At 41.5% G+C, this 21,676-nt stretch overlaps 3 protein-coding genes across 3 annotated transcripts in view; 2 read left to right on the top strand and 1 right to left on the bottom strand.

Annotated features, from left to right (window-relative positions):
- The window catches only part of LOC109968594 (transmembrane prolyl 4-hydroxylase-like), a 10,754-nt gene extending 832 nt beyond the window's left edge, over positions 1-9,922 (top strand). Inside the window, exons 2-9 of the mRNA XM_020614959.1 lie at positions 4-21; positions 6,437-6,633; positions 6,712-6,802; positions 7,128-7,290; positions 7,392-7,577; positions 7,683-7,773; positions 7,981-8,104; positions 8,347-9,922. Coding sequence (XP_020470615.1) covers positions 4-21; positions 6,437-6,633; positions 6,712-6,802; positions 7,128-7,290; positions 7,392-7,577; positions 7,683-7,773; positions 7,981-8,104; positions 8,347-8,561 — 1,085 coding nt within the window. The 3' untranslated portion in view covers positions 8,562-9,922. The remainder of the gene's footprint in view (positions 1-3; positions 22-6,436; positions 6,634-6,711; positions 6,803-7,127; positions 7,291-7,391; positions 7,578-7,682; positions 7,774-7,980; positions 8,105-8,346) is intronic.
- LOC109969275 (secreted frizzled-related protein 5) lies at positions 209-1,417 on the bottom strand. Its single transcript, XM_020616018.1, has 3 exons — positions 1,030-1,417; positions 866-952; positions 209-708 (listed from the first exon to the last, which is right to left on the bottom strand). Exons 1-3 carry the CDS (start codon positions 1,301-1,303, stop codon positions 389-391), a joined length of 681 nt encoding a protein of 226 aa, XP_020471674.1. The 5' UTR covers positions 1,304-1,417; the 3' UTR covers positions 209-388.
- Positions 9,923-10,246: 324 nt separating the features above from the next.
- LOC109969221 (sodium- and chloride-dependent creatine transporter 1) overlaps positions 10,247-21,676 on the top strand; it is a 16,043-nt gene continuing 4,613 nt past the window's right edge. The window contains exons 1-7 of the mRNA XM_020615950.1: positions 10,247-10,770; positions 13,420-13,722; positions 17,684-17,815; positions 17,932-18,268; positions 18,766-18,898; positions 20,095-20,229; positions 20,377-20,480. Of these exons, the coding sequence (XP_020471606.1) occupies positions 10,740-10,770; positions 13,420-13,722; positions 17,684-17,815; positions 17,932-18,268; positions 18,766-18,898; positions 20,095-20,229; positions 20,377-20,480 (1,175 nt within the window). The 5' untranslated portion in view covers positions 10,247-10,739. The remainder of the gene's footprint in view (positions 10,771-13,419; positions 13,723-17,683; positions 17,816-17,931; positions 18,269-18,765; positions 18,899-20,094; positions 20,230-20,376; positions 20,481-21,676) is intronic.

The raw sequence follows: 21,676 nt of genomic DNA, 5'->3' as shown, positions 1-21,676 counted from the left end.
GCTTGAAACCTCTGCTGTTTGGTAAGTACACTGTAGTCTTTACAGATATCCATGAATTTATGGTATTTGATCAGAATTTAGAGTACAAAATTAATAATTTGCAAAGCCGAATGAATATAGACCAGCCTTATTTAATTAAAATTCTCAGATATGCACATTTTCTGTTAAAGACCTTTCATATCTTTGACCTCCACAGTCTCAGGGACAGTGTTGATACTCTGAGCTCCTATGTCACCCGCTTCCTGCATATAATCTTTTCTGTAACCACAAATGCTTGAACATGATTTGAAATTTTGATTTTACAGTTGTAGACTTAATTATTTTAAATGCAATCCCTAGCTCCCAGCAATAATTTAGTTCTTTTGATTTTCTCTCAGAACCCATAATCCTAGCTTCTGCATCTGTGATGTTTCCATTTGCGTGCTGCTGCCATCAGGTTCTTGTCTCGCTTTTGCCAGGCATAAGCCTTATTGATCACCAAATGCTCCCCCTGCACTTTGCCTGTCACCAGGAAGGTGCCGCCTTCTGGGTGGTGCCGTGTCATGTTCTTTACACATGTGGCATCCCTCTCTAACCACAGCTCGATGCGGGAGCGGATCTGCCCACCCAGCAGGGGTCCATGCTTGAGAACATCCAGTTTGACAGTCAGCGAGAACCGAGACAGACTCACTGGACTATACTCGAGCCGTGTTAGACGCAGTTTCACAACTGGGAAAGAGAGCAGACAAACACAAAATGTGATTGTCATCACCTATGGACTGTGTCCTCTTGTTTTTGTTGTACAGAATTTATGAAGAACTTGTAAAATATATAATCAAGGATATGACCAGATACAGTAGGAGGATGGAGGGATACTGATACCAACCGAAATCATTTCTACAGAAGGTCTCCAATGTCTCTTTTGAAGAGGATGCCTCTTCTAGCTCACAATCCCGACAGCTTGCCTGGGGCACTAAAATATTCAAATCACTAATTAAATTGTTTGTCAAATGTGGTCAAGTATAAGTGTCTGTGTAGTCACTTTCTTACCTCTACTCCCCCCGGTGTGAGCAGTGGTGTTTGTAATGGAGGAGATACACATGAGATGGTCTACAGGATACTGGTCACAGTGCAGAATGTCTGGCCAGGGGTAGCCATAGCAACTCATGATTGGTGCACAGCTGTCCTGTACAGACTCACATAAACTCCTGCAGGGTGATATAACCCTGTTAAAGAAGAGATGGACAGGGAACATGGGCAGCACTGAATAGATGAAAGGATTTAGAGCAGTAGTGTAGTGGCAGAGAACTGAATTAGATTGCATTTGGTTGCTCGTTGTTCTCTTTCTCACATGAGAGTTGCTAATGTGACAAAAGGACGTTACAGGGCTTTGATGGCATGGCTTCTGTGTGAAACCAGGTCCTTTCCTCAGACACTAGCAGCAATTTGTATAGCTTTCAAACAGATGTTAACCCTTGAAGGCCCCATTCCTTTATAACTTCATCTAACATCTTAATCATTTTTTTCTGATTAGCAAAGTTGGCTGTTCCTGGTCATTCTTTACCTACTATAACTGATTTTACACAGGGATCCTGGCTACGCTACTACTACTGTATTACTGTAAGTGCATTTCTAAATGAAAACTTTGGCAATACTATCCTGTAAAAATCACTATTTCTACAAAATTGTGGCTTGAAAAGGTTTGACAGTATTACGCTAATAGGAAAATAAGCTTTTTTTGGAACCTTACCTGTCAAGGCAGATGGGTGTAAAGCAGTGACGTGCGGCCAGGGGAGGCAGGTGAGGCAGAGCCTCCCCTGTCAATCTTGAAAAGAAAAAAAAGTTAATGAGGCAGCACTTTGCTGTGCCTCTCGGTGGATCATGTGATCCTCACAAACTGTATGCGATGCAAATAGTGTGTCGCTGTCCCTCTATATATCGCAAATAAAATGCTTTCAAACACTCTGATTATATGCTCTGCCTTGCCATAATCTGGATAATGTATAAAATGTAGTTCTGTAACGTGTTTAGGCTCCAGATTAACCATAAAACCCAGTAAAAAAGTTACTCGGTGAGGCAAACAGTACGCCTGCCTCAAGGCAGAGGGCGCTAGTGAGCCCACAGATTCTTGCGCTACCTACAATCTTCTTCGTGCTTGTTTATATTTCCTTTACAATCCGCCTTATCAAAATGGAAGATTACATTTCCAAGCTGAGAAAATTCGCAAATCTGGACTTTCAATCAAAACATTTTTGACAGTCTGGACATTTTTGTCCAGAAGGATCTTCTTTATTGAAAACATTTGTTTTAATATTGGATTCGAACGGTAAAAGGGTTTGTAATACATACCAGCTGACAAATGGATTTCGTGTACAAGTAAAGGTAAGACCATAAACTTTTATTATTTCTAGTTAGAAATAAGCTCAACTGGAATAAATTTTAACCTCAAATTAAATATGGGTCATGTTTGTGTGAAGAATGCTGATATGAGATATAAAACATAACACACTGTCTGTTAACAGACAATTTGTTAACGGTTCATTTGTATTTGTAAATCTGACTGTAAAAGAGTTAGTGCCTCACCAGCTGTCAACCTCACCGCACGTCACTGGTGCAAAGAGAGAGCAGAGAAAGATGCGGGCATCGGGGTGACACTCTCTGGCAAGTAGTGGCAACCAGCTGGCACTCTGTTGTATAGTATCAGCTGGAGACTCATGGCCCAGCAGGTTGGGCATCCTCATGGTGTTGTAGCCAATGTTTTTGCACAAGGCCATGCCGGATGGGATTGGAACACAGCAAGAGAAACTGCGGGGCTCCCTCTGTTCACCTTCTCCTATAGAAAGCATAGACCTGGAGCCAGTAGTACTATCAGGGTCCCCAAGCATCTCACCACCATTTCCTGCTGCAGCTCCTGGTCTTGAAACACGAGTATCTCCAAATCCAGTTTCAGTGTTGCCCTCAATACGTGTCCTGTCTCTGCTCTTGTTTTTTTCTCCAGATCTAACCCTACCCTCAGCTTTTGCTTGCCCCTCCAGCCCTGCCCTTACTCTACCAGCACTAGGACCAAGTGTTATTGTGCTGGTAGACATAGCAAACAGAAGGCGAACTAGTACAGAGATTGAATGGGAAGACCTTTTGGAGCTAAAATGAGGACAGAGCACTGAAGTCATCCTGGGACAGAGGTTGGAGAGAGAGAGAAAGTGTGTTAAGTGTGTCTCTTGAAAGAAGGAAGACCCCTGTATGACAGAATGGCAGAATAGGTGTATTTATTGTGGGTGGTGATGACATTTGCATAGGAAGGGGCAAGGGGAGGTGTAGAGAAAACTGGGGAGAAGAGGTGGGGCACTCAAGATCCACCTTCATTTATGAGAAAATGTGGTTGTTTACCAGAGCTTGAGATGAGAAGGTGGATGATATTGGCATTTGGATACTTTTGGATTCCTGCCATTTCCATTCCCACAGCTTGAACTAAGGCTCAGGCTGGCTTTTATGTATAAACTCCTCCAACCTTTTCATCCTACATTTTCCTCCAACCCACTCTTAACTACATTGTCCCATCACGACCTCTTTGCTTTTTGCACTTGTTTTTCTAATCCACCGCTGCTGCAGAGAGGGAAGGAGAATGAAGATGTTTATATTAAAGTGGAGACAACTGTCCAGGTCCTTGTAGTACTGTAACACTTCAACAGAAGATAATCAACAACATAATTGATAATCAGTTACTTGTTAAGACATTACACAGAATTCACAGGTTGTTTCTCCTACGCTGTGAGGATTTGCTGCTTCTCATTGTCCTGCATTACAGTTAACTGTAGAGTTTTGGGAGGTTTGACTGGTCAGACAAAACAAAGTAATGACCAGGACAGTGCACATTTGCAACTCAATTTTTTTTCTGAGCATAGATAGATTATCTCATAGAGCAAAAACGGCAAATTAATCAATTTTGAAAATAAAAGTTTGTTGCAGCTTTAGTGTCTTCTGCTTGTGCAATTGTGTGTGTGTGTGTGTGTGTGTGTGTGTGTGTGTGTGTGTGTGTGTGAATATGTGCTTAGAACACAAATAAAATTGGTGTTGTCCTGCTGTGTAGCCATGGCCTGATTCCTGTTCAGACAAGGAGGCCACTTCCTTTCCAGGGGAGAAAGGGAGACGGTGGGAGGGAAAAGAGAGAGAGGCCTTCATTCATCTCAGTTATCCAGATTAATGAGGCTTGACTAGACAGTAGGGATTAACCAAGTGGGTACAGTGTAAAAGACACAGGTGACAAACAAGGCCTTTACTGTACAGGCAGCCAACCTCGCAGTTCTGGATGGACTGCTGGAAGAGAACAAGAGAAGGAACCGTGAAACACTATTGCCTTAATAAATTCAATAAACCTGTCTGTAGAATTCATAAAATAGGATTCTTCTTTTAGGAAACCTTGGTGGACCTTGAAATGGTACAGGGACAGATCTCAAAGCTCAGAGACCAAATAAGAAAAGTGATTGCCTGTTGTCATGTTGAGTGACTTGAAATAACATTGTCAGCTAATAAGTAGCTGTAAATGAGGATGAAATTACCTAATTCTGACTCTGTTCTTCTATTAATACACCATACTAATTGATATCAACAATTATTGAATCCCAGAAGTCTGCACTGTTTCTACCCCCCTCTGGGAGACGTCCATTGTTGTCACTCATTAAACTTGCCAGTGGGATAGGCTACACCACAAATGACTCTCGGTGGTGTGACAGCGGGGAATAGCTTGTACTCATTATATTCACAGTCTGCCACAAAAGAGTTCCTTAAACAACTATAATACACAAAAAAGGGAAGTTTTATTCATTAGCACCAGGGTATATGCTCTAGTTTCCTTTTGCCTCAGTTCATTATAATTTGATTTGAAAAGTCCTTATATTATACTCTTAAGTATCTATGTGAGTTTATTTTAGAATACAAATAAAATATAAGCTGTTGAAAACAGTTTGCTCAGTCTGAGTCTATTTCAGCCCACAGTTTTGCTTCTCATATAAAGAATTTTATAGGGATTTGTTTCTCCTATAGGGTCTAAACATCCTGATCATACAAATATTAGCATCCACTGATCAAACAATCTCAGAATTGCCCCTTCACACTGAAGGGCTTTGTTATGCAATCTAGAGTAATCTATTTAGTAGTTTGATCCAGCCAGCACTGTTAACAGAGATCTAATCCACTTAAAGGACAATCACTCACTCACCATCTTACATCTGCAATAAAGTTTCATGTGGCTTATTTGAATGCAGAGGTTGAGAGCAGGACTTTCAGACTTCAGAAGTTTTTATTGAATGTTTATGTGATGGCATAGATATCATTAACTAGTGGCAACAGTCCGCGGTTAAAAAGAAAGTTTCACTGACAGGTAGTAGCCTTCTTTTTATCAAATCATCACGTGCAAATGTGCACAACAGTTAATCTATGAACAAACCCAGAATCTCAGACATTTTGAGCATTTTTGTTAGTTTTTCCTGATCTCCAAGCCAACCTCCTTGATAGATCATAGATCCTTGATCCTCCCCCTAACCTTAGGTTGGTGAGGATTATGATAATATAGACCTTTCATTTCCGTAATTGTGCTTTTGGCAAAGTCATGAGTGTGGCAGTGAATTTGTGCTTTCAAACGTCAGCAGCTAAATAAATTGACTGATTTTGGTCGATTGATTAATTGCATAATTTGATTGATAAACATTTTTAGTCTTCTCTGGAGGAAATATAGACTCAACAGACTACATATCATTTGTGTGGTAGTGGGAACGGGCAGGACCCAATAAAGAAGTCTGGAGACCGGGAGTAGCTTCGAAGAATTCTTTATTTCATGCAGCATGGAGAGAAGTGATACACAGCCTTGCAGTCACGCAGAGTTCTCTGCCTGACTGGTAAAGGGGCAGTCCCTTTATACCAAAGTGATACAATACACATCTATAAAACTCATACCGTTGTCTCACATCTAACAACTCGCATACCGTCTCCAGCTGCCTTTGATGTCTGCACCTCTCCGCGACCAGACAGCCAATTCACATTTTAACAAAGACAAGTCGGCTTGTTTTGCACTCACACACAGACCCACTTAACATATTACAAGTTCTGCTTTATCTTGGGATGTCCTGCAGAGACCGGGGGCCCAACATCCTGAGATGACCACCTGGCCAGTTTAACATACAAATTAACATCACACACACACACACACACAGACACCCGGTGTAGATCACATTCCAGCAGGGAGGTGTGATCTCCTGCTCATCAAATGACCAGACATCCACATTTGCAATGGAAAAACTAACTTTGTGCATGAGATGATTTGGATCGTTATGTGAAATATAAAGTATTTGTCCCTTTTTTCAAATTAGAATCTGTGATAGGTGTTGCCAACATCTAATAACACATACAAGGCTAGAGTGTGTCCTAACATTTGCCATTGTCGTCTTTTTCTTGTTCCTGTCAGAGATCCCTGGCTTCCTGTCAGAGGAGGAGTGCCGCGTGGTGGTGCAGCTAGCTCAGCTCAAGGGTCTAATGGAGACCAAGACAAGTGCAGCCAGCCAGGGGCAAGAGGAGTCATACCAGCCTGTACTGTCTCTCAGCGCAGAGGAGGTCTTCAGTCTGTTGGACCTGAACCAGGACGGCCTGCTGCAGAGGCAGGAGGTGATAAGAGAGAAAAATCAGATGAACTTTCATGCTTTTTTTGTTGACACAAGAAAAACATTCTGGTCTCTCCTGTAGATTGTGAGTCACTCACATTCTCGAGATGGAACTTGGTTGAGCCCAGACAACTTGCGGCAGATACTCACTGGTCTGGAAGCCTGCCCAACAGGTTTGTGCTCCTGTTTGGTTTGCATGTGTCACTAGATTTTAGACTGTTATGACTGATCCCATATAGAGAAGAGCATCACTAAAGTTCAGTCCTGTTCTTGTGTGTGTGAGTGATTCTGCAGTGGTTGTGCACTGTTAAGTACAGTAATTGGCAGAGAGGTGGTTATGATGGTCCAGAATTCAAGATTAAATTAAACTGAGCCAGAATGAAACACTGGTTTAATAATTTCACAGTGCTGCGTTCATATCTGTAACTATGAGGTTGTATTTTTATACTTATTTATTTCATAAAGTTGTATTTAACTGTATTTCTGTACGCCTACTAGGGATGTTGACTTTGGAGAACTTTAGGCGGGTTTATGATGTGTCCCAACACCCAGGAAAACAGCGAACTGGGATGCTCTGGAGTCAGTTCAAGCAGAGGAGTAAACATACATGGCTTTACCAAGGCCTAGGATCCCACTATGTGTTAAACACGCTCAGGACCAGGTGACTGTCTACACACACTTTGTCACACTCTTGCAGTAGTAACCCATACACTCATAATTGATAATATACTTCTGTGTTGCTCTCTTTTGTCTTTTACTCAGAGTAATCAGCCTGACACGTCTGCCCTCCTCACTGGTTGAGCTGAGTGAGCCGCTGCAGGTGATTCGCTATGAACACGGAGACTTCAGTAACGCCCACTATGATAGCAGCCCTTCTCATCCAGACACTAGCTGTGCGCACACACGACTGGCAGCGAACACATCTGCTCTCACAGAGGTCTCTTGCAGGTAATCATCTCCAGCTTAGCCTTTCATTTGACCACTCTAATGTCCCTTTTGGGTATTGGCTTGTTTTTCACTATTTCTATCACTTCCTTGCTTGTTGTATCGCAGGTATCTTACCGTGTTATTCTACCTCAGCTCTGTAGAGGAAGGTGGGGAGACCAGCTTTCCTGTGGCAGACAATCGCACCTATGAAGAGCAGGTGAGTGTTTTTAACCCACAGTCATATACCAGCTAATCTTCTTTTCTTTTTGCTTCTGTAAAAAGGATGAGAACTGTACATGACCTGAAGCTCGCCGATAAGATGGAGACAATGCAGGTCCATGACAAGGAATCTGACACCTTTGTGAACACAGAGTGCCCAAATAAATGATTAGATGCAAGCTGTTTACAGTTTTGTGTCTCCTAGGCCCTGGTCCAGGATGGGGTTGATTTGACAGACACCCAGGAAACATGTGACAGGGGGAACCTGAGAATAAAACCTACTGTTGGGACAGCTCTCCTCTGGTACAACCACCTCTCTGATGGCAGAGGTACGAACAAAAGGCTTTAGCTGTGTCGTGCACACATACAGTATACTAATTTAGAGCCTACAGCGGAGCAAATATTCCAATACAATGATTTTATCTTTCACATTTTTCTGCCTTTTTCTCTCCCTTTCTGTCTTCTATTTTTTTATTATCATTTTCTCTTTCCACTTTGGTTTATTCTTTTGCTGTAACTCATTCAATCTCCTATGACTGTAATAAATGTTTGGTCTGAAATGATTCCCTAGGTTGGATGGGTGAGCTTGACGAGTATTCCCTGCATGGTGACTGCCCTGTCGGGCACAGGGTGAAGTGGGTGGCCAACAACTGGGTAAATGTGGATCCAGACCACCAGATACAGGCCCACTACCAGAGACTAGTTACTCAGCGGCATCGAGCTAAGTCGAACATGGAGGAGCATTACCAGCCCCTCTCTCATAGTGACCTCCACCAGGATCTATAGCCAGGCCTTTCTAATGACAAAGTGACATAATTTTAAAACTGAGTCAGTTTCGCATCTTTGAAGTCAGTGAGGCCTGACAGACCTTTCCACAGTGTCAGAGGCTGCTGTAACGAAAATTGCACAAAATAGCATTCCAGGTCCTTCCAGTAAATCTGTCTTGCAGTATACGGTATAGCTCTCAAATCACTTCTTGGAAGTCTACAATTACTTAATATAGGAGTCAAGGTCATTGGTAAAGTTTTATTTTAATATAGATATTAATATTGGTGGGCAGATGCATTGTTTTCCTCACAATTCATTCACAATGCATACCTAATAAATATGTACAGTATACTGTATGTGTTTAACAAAGTAGATGCCATTCATGCCTTAAAGAAAAAAATCACTTATTCAGAATAACAAATGTCTGTGAAGAGAGTAATGTGAGTGAGAAGAGATGCAGTGATTGCTAAGAGAGAAGTCTGCTTACCTGCTTTACATTTTGGTTTACTAGGAATCTGCCTCTTGTTACAGGTCTGTTTTTTTTTGTTTGTTTGTTTGTTTTTTGTTAGAGAATTAAAGCTTTTGTGTTTTAAGCCATATCACAATATTCATCTGTGAGTGGTGTTCCAGATGGATTTTTTTCTGATGTCATTTATGAGTTTAGTTTCTAGATTTGATGAGCTTTTAATGTGAAGTGCTAATGAATGGGTTTGTCACACCTACTGCAAATGCACCACTGTTCTACACTGGACAGTATGATCTCTGTGAGAGGTCAGTCCTTCAGGTGTGGTTCAAACGCAGGTCTGCGATATTCCAAATTTTGTGTTTATTGTCCTCACAACTCAAAAAATTGTCTAAGAGTATTTATTTATTTGAGTGTTATTTATTACCACCAGTTGTAAGTTGACTGAATGCATATTTATTACAGCTTGATGTTGCACTGAATTTGTCACTGTATTTGTTTTATGTTATGAAATATATAAGGCTATGTTTTATTAGTTGTGTTGTGCTATCATTCATTCAGCCCTGTTGATACAAACTATGTTCACTAGATGTCACCAAAATCCAAATGCATAGCTAAAATCTTTGTGAGCTGTTCAGAAACTGGTGTAATTGTGGTCTCATTTACAACTGCTAGACAAGCAACCTGTCAACACCCGTTTTCAGTGCATTAGATTCAGTCATATTTAGATTAGATTTTGTCAGGGGGGCCTATGCCAGAGCCTCCGTATGAGGAGACAGTTAGTATTTATTGTTTGGAAATAATAGTACGCAGCTAAAATTCAAATTGCAAAAACAATCACAGGCTCAAAATGACCACACAGTTACAAAATTACCACAGAGATGCAAAACCATCCTAGAGACCCAAAAACAACTACAAAGGAAAAATGGCCCTGACGTGCCTGAATTATCCAAATCATTTACTGAATTACCAGACGCATAACAGCTTCTGTATAAAGACACTAAACGGCTGGGGGGTTAACTGCCTGTGAACTGGGAGACATTTTCTCATATGCGTGTTTGCAGTTATCTGTACGATTTCAGGTCAAGGACGCGTGCGGTGTAATAAACCCATCCGTGTGACTCGTTGTGAGTGACCGGTGCTGCTGATGCTGTTTGCGCCGCACTGGCCCGGATTCATCCAATCACGGTCCACCAGCAGCGGGAAGGGGAGGAGGCAGCGTCCGTCATAGCTGACCGATCGTGGAGCGGATCACATTCTTCGTTGTTCCCGCTGCATCACGTACAGGTTAATGGGCTTTTGACTGGGTTTTTAAAAAATAATCGTCACTCTAAGGCGCAGTATCATTTTCATTTAACTGTCATCCATGAGATTCTTCAGGCTTACCTTCAAGTGCTTCGTCGACTGCTTTTGAGTCTCCTCCGTCAAAGGCTGAACTGACCGCGGCGTTTTACAAAATTTTCCATCTCTTGGCTCAGCTGAGGGGTTCCAACGTGTGATAATCATAAAAACTGATTTTTTTTTTATTCCAAGAAGGCAAAATAAAAACTCAGATAACAAGAAAGACATCTGGAACACTGCAAAGCTGTGGCTACATCTCTGTCTGCCTCTCTGAGCCCACAGGGTGCCTTGGTAGCCTGGCACATTTTTGAAACTTCATCAACCCCTGGCAAAACCAACAGCCAGTTTGATTTTTGGAATTTATTATAAGTTTTCTGCTGCTATCTAACAACATGTCACCTGAGTTGGAAGAGAACAGCCAAGGTGAGTATGATGAATGACCAGGAGCGTTGCTAGACATAAAGCTCTACTGGGGGCACAGGGCCCCCATTATTTAAATCATGCGATTATTTTTCTTGAATGTCTGCTGCATGAATGAAATGTGATACACAGTCTGTACTGCTGTGCATCTATTCTTCTGCTATACTATACTTCTGTATATAGTTGCAAGAAAAAAAAATAATGGCACTGTTTGCATTTCCCTGGTTTTCAGCATAAATTGGTCATGAAATGTGATCTGATCTTCACCAGTCACAAATACCAACAGGCACAGTATTTCTAAGCTTATAAAACACAGTGTCATGATCTTTCATGCCTTTATTGAGCATGCACATTGAACAGGCAGTGATGGTGGAAAAAGTAATGGCAACACAAGGCTTCTGATGTTACTAAACGTCAACCGGAGCCAGATGTTAGCAAAACTGGAGTCCAATCAATGAATCAAGAGTGGAGGTGTAGGTTTAGAACTACCTTGACTTCAGCAGTGTCAGTGTGCTATTCACAAACAGCATCAGCTGATGAGCCATGCCTCGCAAACAAAGACATCTCAGACAACCCACAATCGAGAGTTGTTGATTTGCATGTAGCTGGAAAGGGTTACAGAGTCATGTCAAAGACTTTAGATATTCATCAGTCCACACGTAATGTCTGTAAATAGAGACAATTTGGTACTGCGGCTGCTTTCCATAGAAGTGGGTGCCCAGACAAGATCAGTCCAAAGGCACAATGCAGAATGGCCAACGAGGTGAAAAAGAACCCTAGAGTAATAGCTAAAGACTTGAAGGATTCATTGGAGTTGGTTAACCTCTCTGTTCATGAGTCGGCCATATGCAAAATATTGAACAGGCATGGTACCCATGCCAGGACACCACAGAAGAAGCCACTATGTATGGTGTAGAGAACCGTGTACCAACATGAAAACATCATGCCTACAGTGAAGTATGCATCAGGATTTGGGGCTGCTTTTCTGCCTCTGGACCTGGACTGCTTGGCACTGTGGAGGGGAAAATTATTTCCCAAGTTTATCAAGGTGTCCTTCAAGATAATGTCAGGGTGGCTGTGCACAAGCTGAAGCTCAGAACAAGCCGGGTGATGCAGCAAGACAATGACCCTGAACATCGAAGTAAATCTACTACACAATGCCTTCAGAGGCACAAAATCTGCCTTATGGAGTGGCCTAGTCCCTGTCACATACCTCAGTCCATTCCTTTTTTTAGTTTTGTGTGCCAATATTTTACTTTGACTTTCTGAATCAGAATAAAAATCAGAATCAGCTTTATTGGCCAGGTGTGACGGACACACGAGGAATTTGACTCAGGTACATCGGCTCTCAATGTGCAAACAGTAAACCAGCATAAGGCTGTGTAATATAACAAAATAGCAGTATTAACATCAACAAACAGTGCAAACAATGCAGAAAAATCAGTATAAACAGACAGTAAACAATGCAGACAACTGAATTAGAACAAATCAGCTTGTTTCAGTCTAAATTAATCCACTGCAAAACACAGGAACTTGTTAAAACTCAAACATATGATTTTACTGGGCCACGTGCCCCAGTAAAAGTAAAAGGAGCCTAACGACAATGTGAAAGACCTGCACTGTCTAATAAGGTTTCTTATATAGCATATGAATGAGCCACTGGCTAACCCATAACCACAACCCTATGCCAGACATGGCCTTTATACATATTATATGAATGAGCCACTAGCTAACCCACAACCACAACCCTAAGTCAGACATGGGGCAATAAAGCTGTACATTAAGGATTATCTTACCTGATGTGAATAATTCTGGGTATATTTGTGATTTATATTTTAAGAGCAATAGTGTCTAATATTTAACCAAACATGAAATCATCACATACAGCATGTAGCTGTTCTTCACACAAAAGATCTTAAGCCACGTGTTCTCTCATTGAGTTGAGTAGATGCAGGCATCCCTTACCTTTCTCACTGTTTTCCTTTCTTCTGTTCACACACCCATCAAACTCCTCTCATTTGGATTTAGCCGCCTTGCCTTACATCCAGTACAGAGCGACTGACACTGATATCATGGAATGATACTAATGAAGTGACACAGCGTTTCTACTTGTGTTTGAGCATGTGCATGCATTTGTTCAGTACTGTGCCTATGAAACAGAGAAAACGAAAGCTATGCTACCTTGAACCGGCTTTCTGCTGTGTTTGCACGGCAGCACACTAATCACTCTGTGTGAGACAGAGAGATGAACGTTGGGTGATGGCCTAGTGATGGCAATAAAACAGCAATACGATTCCAGCCCTACTGTACTTAACTGTACAAGGACACTTTGCACAGAAAAACACAACAAATATGCTGAGATGCATTTTAGGCCTGTGATGGTTTAGTTGAGGTTTGTAATAATTGGCTTTGTTTGTACTGATACCTTATTGCAGTGAGTAGAAAATTTGCACTTGAAAACTCCCTTGGCCATTTAGGTCAAGTCTGGCACAAGAGATTGGTTCATCTTTCTCCAGTGCTGTCATGTGAAGTGAAGTTGGGAATGGGTATATTTTAGATATTTTATTAGAGGCACTCAGGCATCTCCTTTCTTCCTCTGGTTTTGTATTTCTTTTCCTCTTACCTGACCCTTTCATGTCTTTTCTTGTCTAGATGACATCAGTCTCCCCCAGATGGAGGCAGGGACCCTGTCCGAGGAGGAGGGCGGGGGGTCAGCTCGTCCCTTGGTGCCTGTATCTGGATCAGGCCCAGGGTGTGGTGAGGGCGGAGGAGCTGGCCCACCGCAGACCCAGGACTGGGGTGCAGCGGGGACTGGAAATGGGGCAGCAGTAGTACCAGGGGTAGAGAGAGAAACATGGACCAGACAGATGGACTTCATCATGTCCTGCGTGGGTTTTGCTGTTGGCTTGGGCAACATTTGGCGGTTTCCTTATCTCTGCTACAAGAACGGAGGAGGTTAGTTTCAGGAGCACTGTGTAATGTGGTTCTCTGTATTACAGTAACTATATGAGAAATTTCACTTTAATGCCGTCAATGCGTACCTACGTGGCAGAGGGGTTTATGGGTAAATGTAGTTTGCTGATGGTTGCAGACAATCCATCATGCAGATCTCCCAAATCTCAACTACACGTTGAGCGGATCCTGCACACCGATTGGTTGATCCAACTTCATGTTCCACTAGGTGGAAGGCACATTTGAATATAGAGCAGCTATATGGAGCAGCTAGAGGAGAGACTTGCAGACAAAGTGAGGAAATATATAAAGGTCATCAGATCATCCAGACCAAGTGTCCTCCCACCACACAGCAGTGATGATGATGATGATGATGATGAGGGTCCATCCAGTGTATATACTGTGTCGTCCATAACGGCACCAGTCCTCAGGAGAGAGAAGGAAGAAGATGAGAGGGACAAGATAGTGGACATTACTCTCACGCTACACTGGGAGCAGCTTCAAACCTATATTACAGTGATATTGCAGTTGGGTCCCACTAACAGTCGAAGCAATGATGAATATGCACCTTTTGCACTGGCTGTTGCAGACTCTTTGCCACGACTTCCACCAGAATGCATGGAGGCAAAAAATTTCGAAGCAAAATTCAAAGTCTTCGCTGTGCTTGTGGATACCCGCTCCACACGCTCCCAGTAGTTTTGTATAACAGTTCAAAACCGCTTCAATTTTACTTTTAGAAAATTCATTTTGTATTTGTATTTTGTATTCAGTTTTGATTTGTTTTCTTCTGACATTGTGAAATGATTATGCTTTGTTCACCTTTTTACATGTACGGTACACTAAAGTAGAACCAAATGAATTACTCTGTTCACCTGTGAGAAGGTATTTGAAATTATTTGCTATGAAAGGGAATGTAGTTCATTAGAATTGTTTTATTTAGTATTACTTGTTTTTACAACAGATGAATCTGAATTTTAATATATAATTATATAGCCTATATTAAATGACCTGATAGACTATAGTAGATTTTTTTTACTTTTGTTTGTTTTGTTCAAAAAAACCTTTACATTTAGAAAAACATAGAGCGAAGTTTGGTTTATATTCAAAACACTGACCATGTTGGTTATCTGCTACAGTTACACTTTAGTTTATTTGGCCAGACCTCAACACTGCATCCTGCCAAGGCACCTGGAGTCTGAAAAAACTGTATCGGGTCTCTGCAAACTACTGCAGCAGCATGTGATGCTCTGGTGTTTGACAAATGTCCAGGAGCAACAAGCCCATTGTCATTTGCCACCTGCCTTTTTGGGCAACTATACTTAAAATATTTATGAAAGAAAGCTGGCATCACTTACTGTGCATATAGTCAAAAGTCCATGCATTTTTGTCATCACATGGAATTCTCCCTGTTGTTTGTAGTGTTCATACTGATATGTTGCCTAAAGGCCTTTTTATGTTCACTTTTACAGTGCTCTGCGGAAACACTTAGGTGCTGAGCCTAAGCCTTTCTATGGCAGGGAAAAACCCTGGACAAAATAGGTAGACCAAGCAGGGCCTGCAGGGCTTTGAGCACGTGCTGTACCTGCAGAGCAATTCCTAGCCCCGTGACTTTACTTTGTTTGCCACAGCAAATAGTGGAAGTTACCCTACAGTGCTTCTGTAGACATATGGGTTTTTTAATGCTATTACCTGCATCATTTCCTTTTCCATCTGTGCCACCCTGTCCAATAGTAACCTGTCCTGGCTGCAGCGTTGGCCATTAACTTCTCTTATCTCTGCCCAACCCACTTTTATGTTTTTTTTTATGATGTGTTTTTTTCGTTGTTAAAATTATACCGATTGTGCGTACGTGTCTGCATGTGTGTTTCTTAGTCCAGCCCTCCCTCTCCCTCATGTGCGCCTTGTGACCTGTGGCTCTGATACCCTCCTTCTGGTATCGTATAACAATGGCCTGACTCACACAGTCCACCCCTGTGCTCCTGCCCAGTGCTGATGTAGCATACAAAGGTGCTCTGTCCCACTGTCCTCCCGATAAAGAGGCATATGGATGTTTCACACAATAATTGTCTTGTGACTGTGCCTGTCCTTTCCTCCCCTCAGTGTCAGCACAGTCACATCCACTCCAGTTCTTAATTTGATGTCCTTATCCAACAGAGTACACCTTGTAACAGAACAACTGTATCAAATAAGAGCCTCGTTTTTGCAGTCAGACCTGCTTGTTACTGAATCAAGAACACACTCCATTTGAGACAGTAATAGATAAATATACTGAATATACCATGGAAATACTGCTCGACATGTCTTATTCATTCATTCATTCATTTATTTCTTTATTTATTGATTGATTGTACCCCAGCTGCTGGGCCCGATGTGTCTGGTCCTGTTATGATTAGAAAGGATTATCTTAAGCCTATTAGAGATGCAGTTCCTTGATGATTTGGCCAATACGCTGGGGTATGCCAGCACACGCATTTTCTCCAGTCATTCCATTCACGCCTCCTATTGCATCCCCCCCAACCGTGTGTCTCTTTATCTCCCTCCCCCTTTTCTCTTAGACTAGCGCTCACGAATGTTTCCTTTTAAGGCTATAGCCCTCTGCTCTCAGAGAATGACATAAAGAATGATGGACTGAATGAGGCAGCAATTGTTAATCATTAGCGTCGGTGCAGAGACGACCAGGTCGATGCCTCGGTGTGTCCTTTTTGTATTTGTTAAACCTCCTCTACCACAGTGCTGTTCCAGTTTTTCTGCCTCGCTCTCATCTGATCTATCCATCTTTACCTCCTTTCTTCTCAGCCTCTCTCTGCTTTGCGTCATAGCTGGTCATGTGACTCCCTCCCATCTGCGCACTGTGGTGCTGTCATCCAGCTACTGTGCATTGTTATTCAAATCAAATCATTGCAATTGTATTTAGTGAGTTAAATGTCTCATGTTGCTGGCTTTCTTCTCTACTATTTATTCCTGATCACAGCAAGCTACTGCTACAGAATCCAAAAGGGGATTATTTTTAGGAAACACAGCATAAACCAATTGTCCTGGACCATTTACTCCTAATCAAAATGAAACGAGTCCAAGATGTCTCTATTAGGACTCATCACTCTTGTTGGAGTCCATTTTCCTTGTCCCCTTCTCACTTTGATACTTCCAGTGGCCTCTTCACAACAATGCTTGACAAAAATATCCAAACACTTGTGGAATGGGAGACAATGCAGTGATCTCCTACAGAAAGTTTCCGTGCAGCTCTAATCTGTGACCTTGTTTGTTCTCCTTCCTGGCTTTCACTCTTTTGCCCTTTGTTTCTTCCTACTCCTCTCAACTCTATCTTGTTGTGTCGAGTGCTTGACTAGTCAGAGCCCCACCTGTGTTTGTGCAGTTTGTGTCCTTAAAACCTGTAAACATGGCTTTTGCTTCAGATTTTTGTGTTGTGTTGTTCGTATAACATGGCTTCCAAAAGCAGGACTCGGTTCCAAAAATTAAATGATTAAAAGGCACTATTAGTTTAAATGAATAGCTTTCTATAATGTTAATGAAATAATTAGCCCAAGACTTGAAGTCATTCAGTGATTACTATGGTAATACTCTGTTTACATTTGTAAATATCTTTCTCATGCTCTTTCTTTCTCTCTGTCCGTCCTTTTAATTTTCCAAGATTTATGTTTTAGCCTTGTCTGTCTATTGCGTATCAGTGCTGTCCTTCTGTGAGGCGACTGTGCTAAGCACTGCGCCACCATGCCACTCCCTAAGAGGACCATAAACCACTCAAATTCTGTAGTAAAATATGTCCTACTGATATCCAAACCTTGCCAATACTTTACTTTGGATCTGAGTTAATCATTGATTTAGAGGTATTGTGAATGTCCATGCAGTCAGTCCAGCCATATTATAATATGTTTCTACCTGCTGTTACTTCAGTTAAGCAGTGTTCAGCAGACCATGTAATGATTATGTGTGTTGTGTGTTGCAGGAGTTTTCCTGATCCCCTACTTGCTGATCGTCTTCATCGGGGGCATCCCAGTTTTTTTCCTGGAGATTGCACTGGGACAGTTCATGAAGCAGGGAGGGGTCTCTGCGTGGAACATCGCACCCCTCTTTAAAGGTATGTCTGCACGTACTGTATGTTAGACACATCGAGAATATATTAGTATTTCTCTGATTTAGAAAATACAGTACATCCCTGCACACCTCTTCTGCCTCCCTCTCCCTCTCTGACAGGTCTGGGCTTGGCCTCAATGGTGATAGTGTTCTTCTGTAACACATACTACATCATGATTCTGGTGTGGGGCCTCTACTTTTTTTTCCACTCCTTCACCAGCCCACTGCCCTGGGCCACCTGTGGACATCCCTGGAACACCCCCAACTGTACACAGGATTTCCGCCACACCTGCTACAACCGCAGTGCAGCCCAGCCGCCTCTTCCGCCATCTGCTGCCACCCCCTCCAATGTCCTTTCCTCTGCGTCCCCAGTGAACCTGTCTTCAGCTCAGTTCCTCATCAATGGCAGCTGCATGGAGGTTGAGGGCATGCGCTCCCCAGTCATCGAGTTCTGGGAGTATGTCATACAGTACCTTGTCTGGGAATTGAGCAGCATGTCAGCATGCCTAAAAAAAACATTTTATTATTTAAGCTCAAAGCCATAATGATTGGAACAAACTAATGCTGCCAAATTGAATTTTAGGGATTTTCCTGTGTTTGTGCACTATATGCCACAGATTCCAGTTATGAAGACCTTTATTCTGATCATCCTGATGTTTTTTTTTATGCCTGTTATTGACCTTCTTTATACTTTTACTGGTATCTGATATTTACAATGGGCCTAAATGTACTTCAGCATATTCATTTATGTACTTTGTCTTCAAATATGCCTTTGGTGTGTTCAGTAATAGTAATCATTTCTATAAAGCAAGTGAGATAGATAGTAAAGTGTGTGTATGTGTTACATTTGTGCAGAGTAAAGTTCAGGCAGTGGTGACAGGGAGGCGACAATGATAGTGTCTTTAAGCAAACCTTTCATTTTTCTAATGGGCACGTCTGTGTTCTCCCTCCTAGGCGAAAAGTGCTCCGTCTGTCTGGTGGACTGCACGAGCCTGGTGACATCAGCTACGAGATGGTGCTGTGTCTCATAGTCACATGGCTCATTGTTTACTTTTGCATGTGGAAAGGAGTTAAATCTACTGGCAAGGTAAAATATTTTCTGGCTGTGCAGTTTATGATGCTTATGTCCATATGTCACTGGGGCTAATGATTACAGATGAATTTCTATGGCTTATGTACACTATATGTAACATGTTACTTGTCACTGTCAGGGTTCACAGAGTGCAGACTGTTATTTGCATGTGATTTAAACAATTACAGCATTTTGCCCATTAACCCCAAATATATACTGTATGTATAGTGAGAGGATCAGTGTTTAGACTGAACCACATATGAAAACAAATATTATGTATTCTGCTGATCTGTGTAGTTGCTTTTTTCCTGTCTTCTCACATTTCTAAATTTTAATTTATATTTATGCATATGAGCAGCTTGTTTCACTAGGCTATAATCTTCCACTGATCTCCAGATCCTTATTATATTACTATATACTCTAGATATACATTGTTTAGAGTGACTTACATTTAGCAGTATAAAAAAAAATGGAGATGTCTATGTTTGCATACTTGTCTCCAGAGTAGCCAAAGCTCAGAGTGAGGGGAAAAATAACCAAGGAGACTGATCCAGCCAGCCAGCTGTAAGCCGATTAGTAACTTTCCACCATGTACTATAGATGTTTCAGAGCTGAAAAGGGGCTTTTCTGCCCTGTTCAAGGCAAATATGTGCTTTCTCACTACTTTGCTCTTACCATATTTATTTAGCTTGATGCTTCTGCCAGGTAGTGGGGGTGGCTTTCTCAGCATAACTTGACAAAGACTATCTTCTGAAAAGGTCTGCCAAAAACCCCTGCTATTGCAGGAGGTTTACAAATTTTCTGGCTTTCCATTTACAGGCTACCTTTTCTTCAAAGTAACATGACAGGGCCCATTACACAGCTACTACAGGAAGGACCTAATGGGCTTCTACTTAAGACTTGAGTATTTGCAAAGCAGGTAATTGCTTAATCAAAGTAATAAAAACATACATAGATGGCCGTTCAGTTGAAACATTTGACCTTAACCAATGGACCATGTTGATAAGCACTAAACGTTTAAAGCTAGCCTGTTAAATTCATCATAAAATTACATCTTTTCATGTACACACTTCATGTAATGTCAGGGATTATAATGTTTTCTATGATTTTTTTTTCTACTTATTACAAAGCACTCAAACTACCCCCATGCTAATTGGTCCTATGGTGTCTAGAAATGTACTTCACAGTTTTCTTTTTCCATTTTTCTGTAGGTTGTGTACTTTACAGCTCTGTTCCCTTACCTGGTTCTGATTGTTTTTCTGGCCCACGGAGTTACTTTACCTGGCGCTTTAGATGGGATTGTTTACTACCTGAAACCAGACTGGTCCAAACTTGGAGAAGCACAGGTTTAACTCTTGCATCCACTTGCATTTTGCATTATCAGTTCATAATTACCTATAGCAGTGTAGTGGCTAAAACATATGGCAGATTTGTCCTTCAACATCTAAGACATGTAGGACAAAAGATTATGAAATATTTCCGTTTTTTGGTAGGTGTGGATTGATGCTGGCACGCAGATTTTCTTCTCCTATGCCATTGGACTGGGTGCCCTGACCGCATTGGGCAGTTATAACCGCTTCCATAACAACTGTTACCAGTGAGTTGATACACAGCATAAAATCAGACACCACTGTCACTGGAAGGAGGCCAAAATCAACAAAGAAACCACCAGCCAGACTCTGCACTACTGCTGCATGTGGCTGTAGATTAGTTCTCTCAACAAGCTAGAAAAGCTAAAATAGTTTTGCTGCTAGAATTTTCAACCACATGAAGTACTAAAAAAATTGGTTCCTTTTTCCAAAAAAAGAAAAATAAACTCTTATAATTGCACCGAATGAATAGCCGTATAGTAATGCTGTTCTCTTGAGACTTGAACAGCCTTTAGACTCAATGCATACACTGTACGAGTATACCAGGAATTTTGATCGAAGGCCAAAGGCTTCTAGCACACGACCCACTTTTCAAATATAAAGAAGGTCAGTTAGGCCATTAATGATGAACGGAGTGTGGCAGTGAGTTTCTTTGTTTTTAGCTACAGCCAGCTTCACTGTTTCTCCTTCTGTATGTGGGTTGATGAGATTACATGTGCTTACACTACACAGACAGAGATATATAAACATATTCGAGGTAATTAGCTCATAAATTTTTTAAAATATAAACACTCCCTACTTGCATATTTGGAATGCCCATAATAGGAGGAACCTCATGTATATCCTGCCATCTGACATTTTCTCTGACTTGACCGTAATTGGAAGTTGAAAACAGAGTTCAGGTCAGGACTCAGGACTGGTTCATTTGCTTCCATAGCTTGACTCCATATTGTATGTCTTTTTAGCCATACTAGCGGTGTAGCTTTAGGGATCAGTCCCTTTGGTCCTTTTGGTCCAAGACTTTGTTTCAGTGTTATGTCTCCATTCAGCATGCTTGCTTACTTGTAATGAGCTTAGCAGCCTTAGGCGCAGTCAGAGCTTTGGTCTTGTTTAATAATTGTCATCTTGGTTTTGATTATCCACATTCATAGGCCTGAGGCTGCTGTTTAATGCAGATTCAACAGGGTGTTTAAAAATAACCATAGTAAAACTGTTGTTTATACATATTTTATATCAGAAAGGATTCTTTGCTGTCAACTAGACTTGTCAGGATAAACAAAAGGTCATTCCGTACTCTGCGGACTAGATTTCTGGGATGTTGTTGACTTCATACTTAAATGAGAATTATATCTCCTACATAATTTATTTATACATGCATGCATTATTTTAAGATATTTATATACTGTATATACGTATGTACCAA

Source organism: Monopterus albus, unplaced genomic scaffold, assembly GCF_001952655.1.
Source record: "Monopterus albus unplaced genomic scaffold, M_albus_1.0 scaffold6.1, whole genome shotgun sequence".
NCBI classification, from domain to species: domain Eukaryota; kingdom Metazoa; phylum Chordata; class Actinopteri; order Synbranchiformes; family Synbranchidae; genus Monopterus; species Monopterus albus.
The sequence above is the reverse complement of the archived record's forward strand: the minus strand, read 5'-3'. Positions and strand labels throughout refer to the sequence as shown.

Coding starts and splice junctions, on each gene's coding strand:
- LOC109969275 (XM_020616018.1), bottom strand. CDS start 1,303: ATGCAATCTAATTCAGTTCTCTGCCACTACACTACTGCTCTAAATCCT. Junction 953..1,029: donor TCACACCGGGGGGAGTAGAG/GTAAGAAAGTGA, acceptor TGAATATTTTAG/TGCCCCAGGCAAGCTGTCGG. Junction 709..865: donor CTTCTGTAGAAATGATTTCG/GTTGGTATCAGT, acceptor TCTCTTTCCCAG/TTGTGAAACTGCGTCTAACA.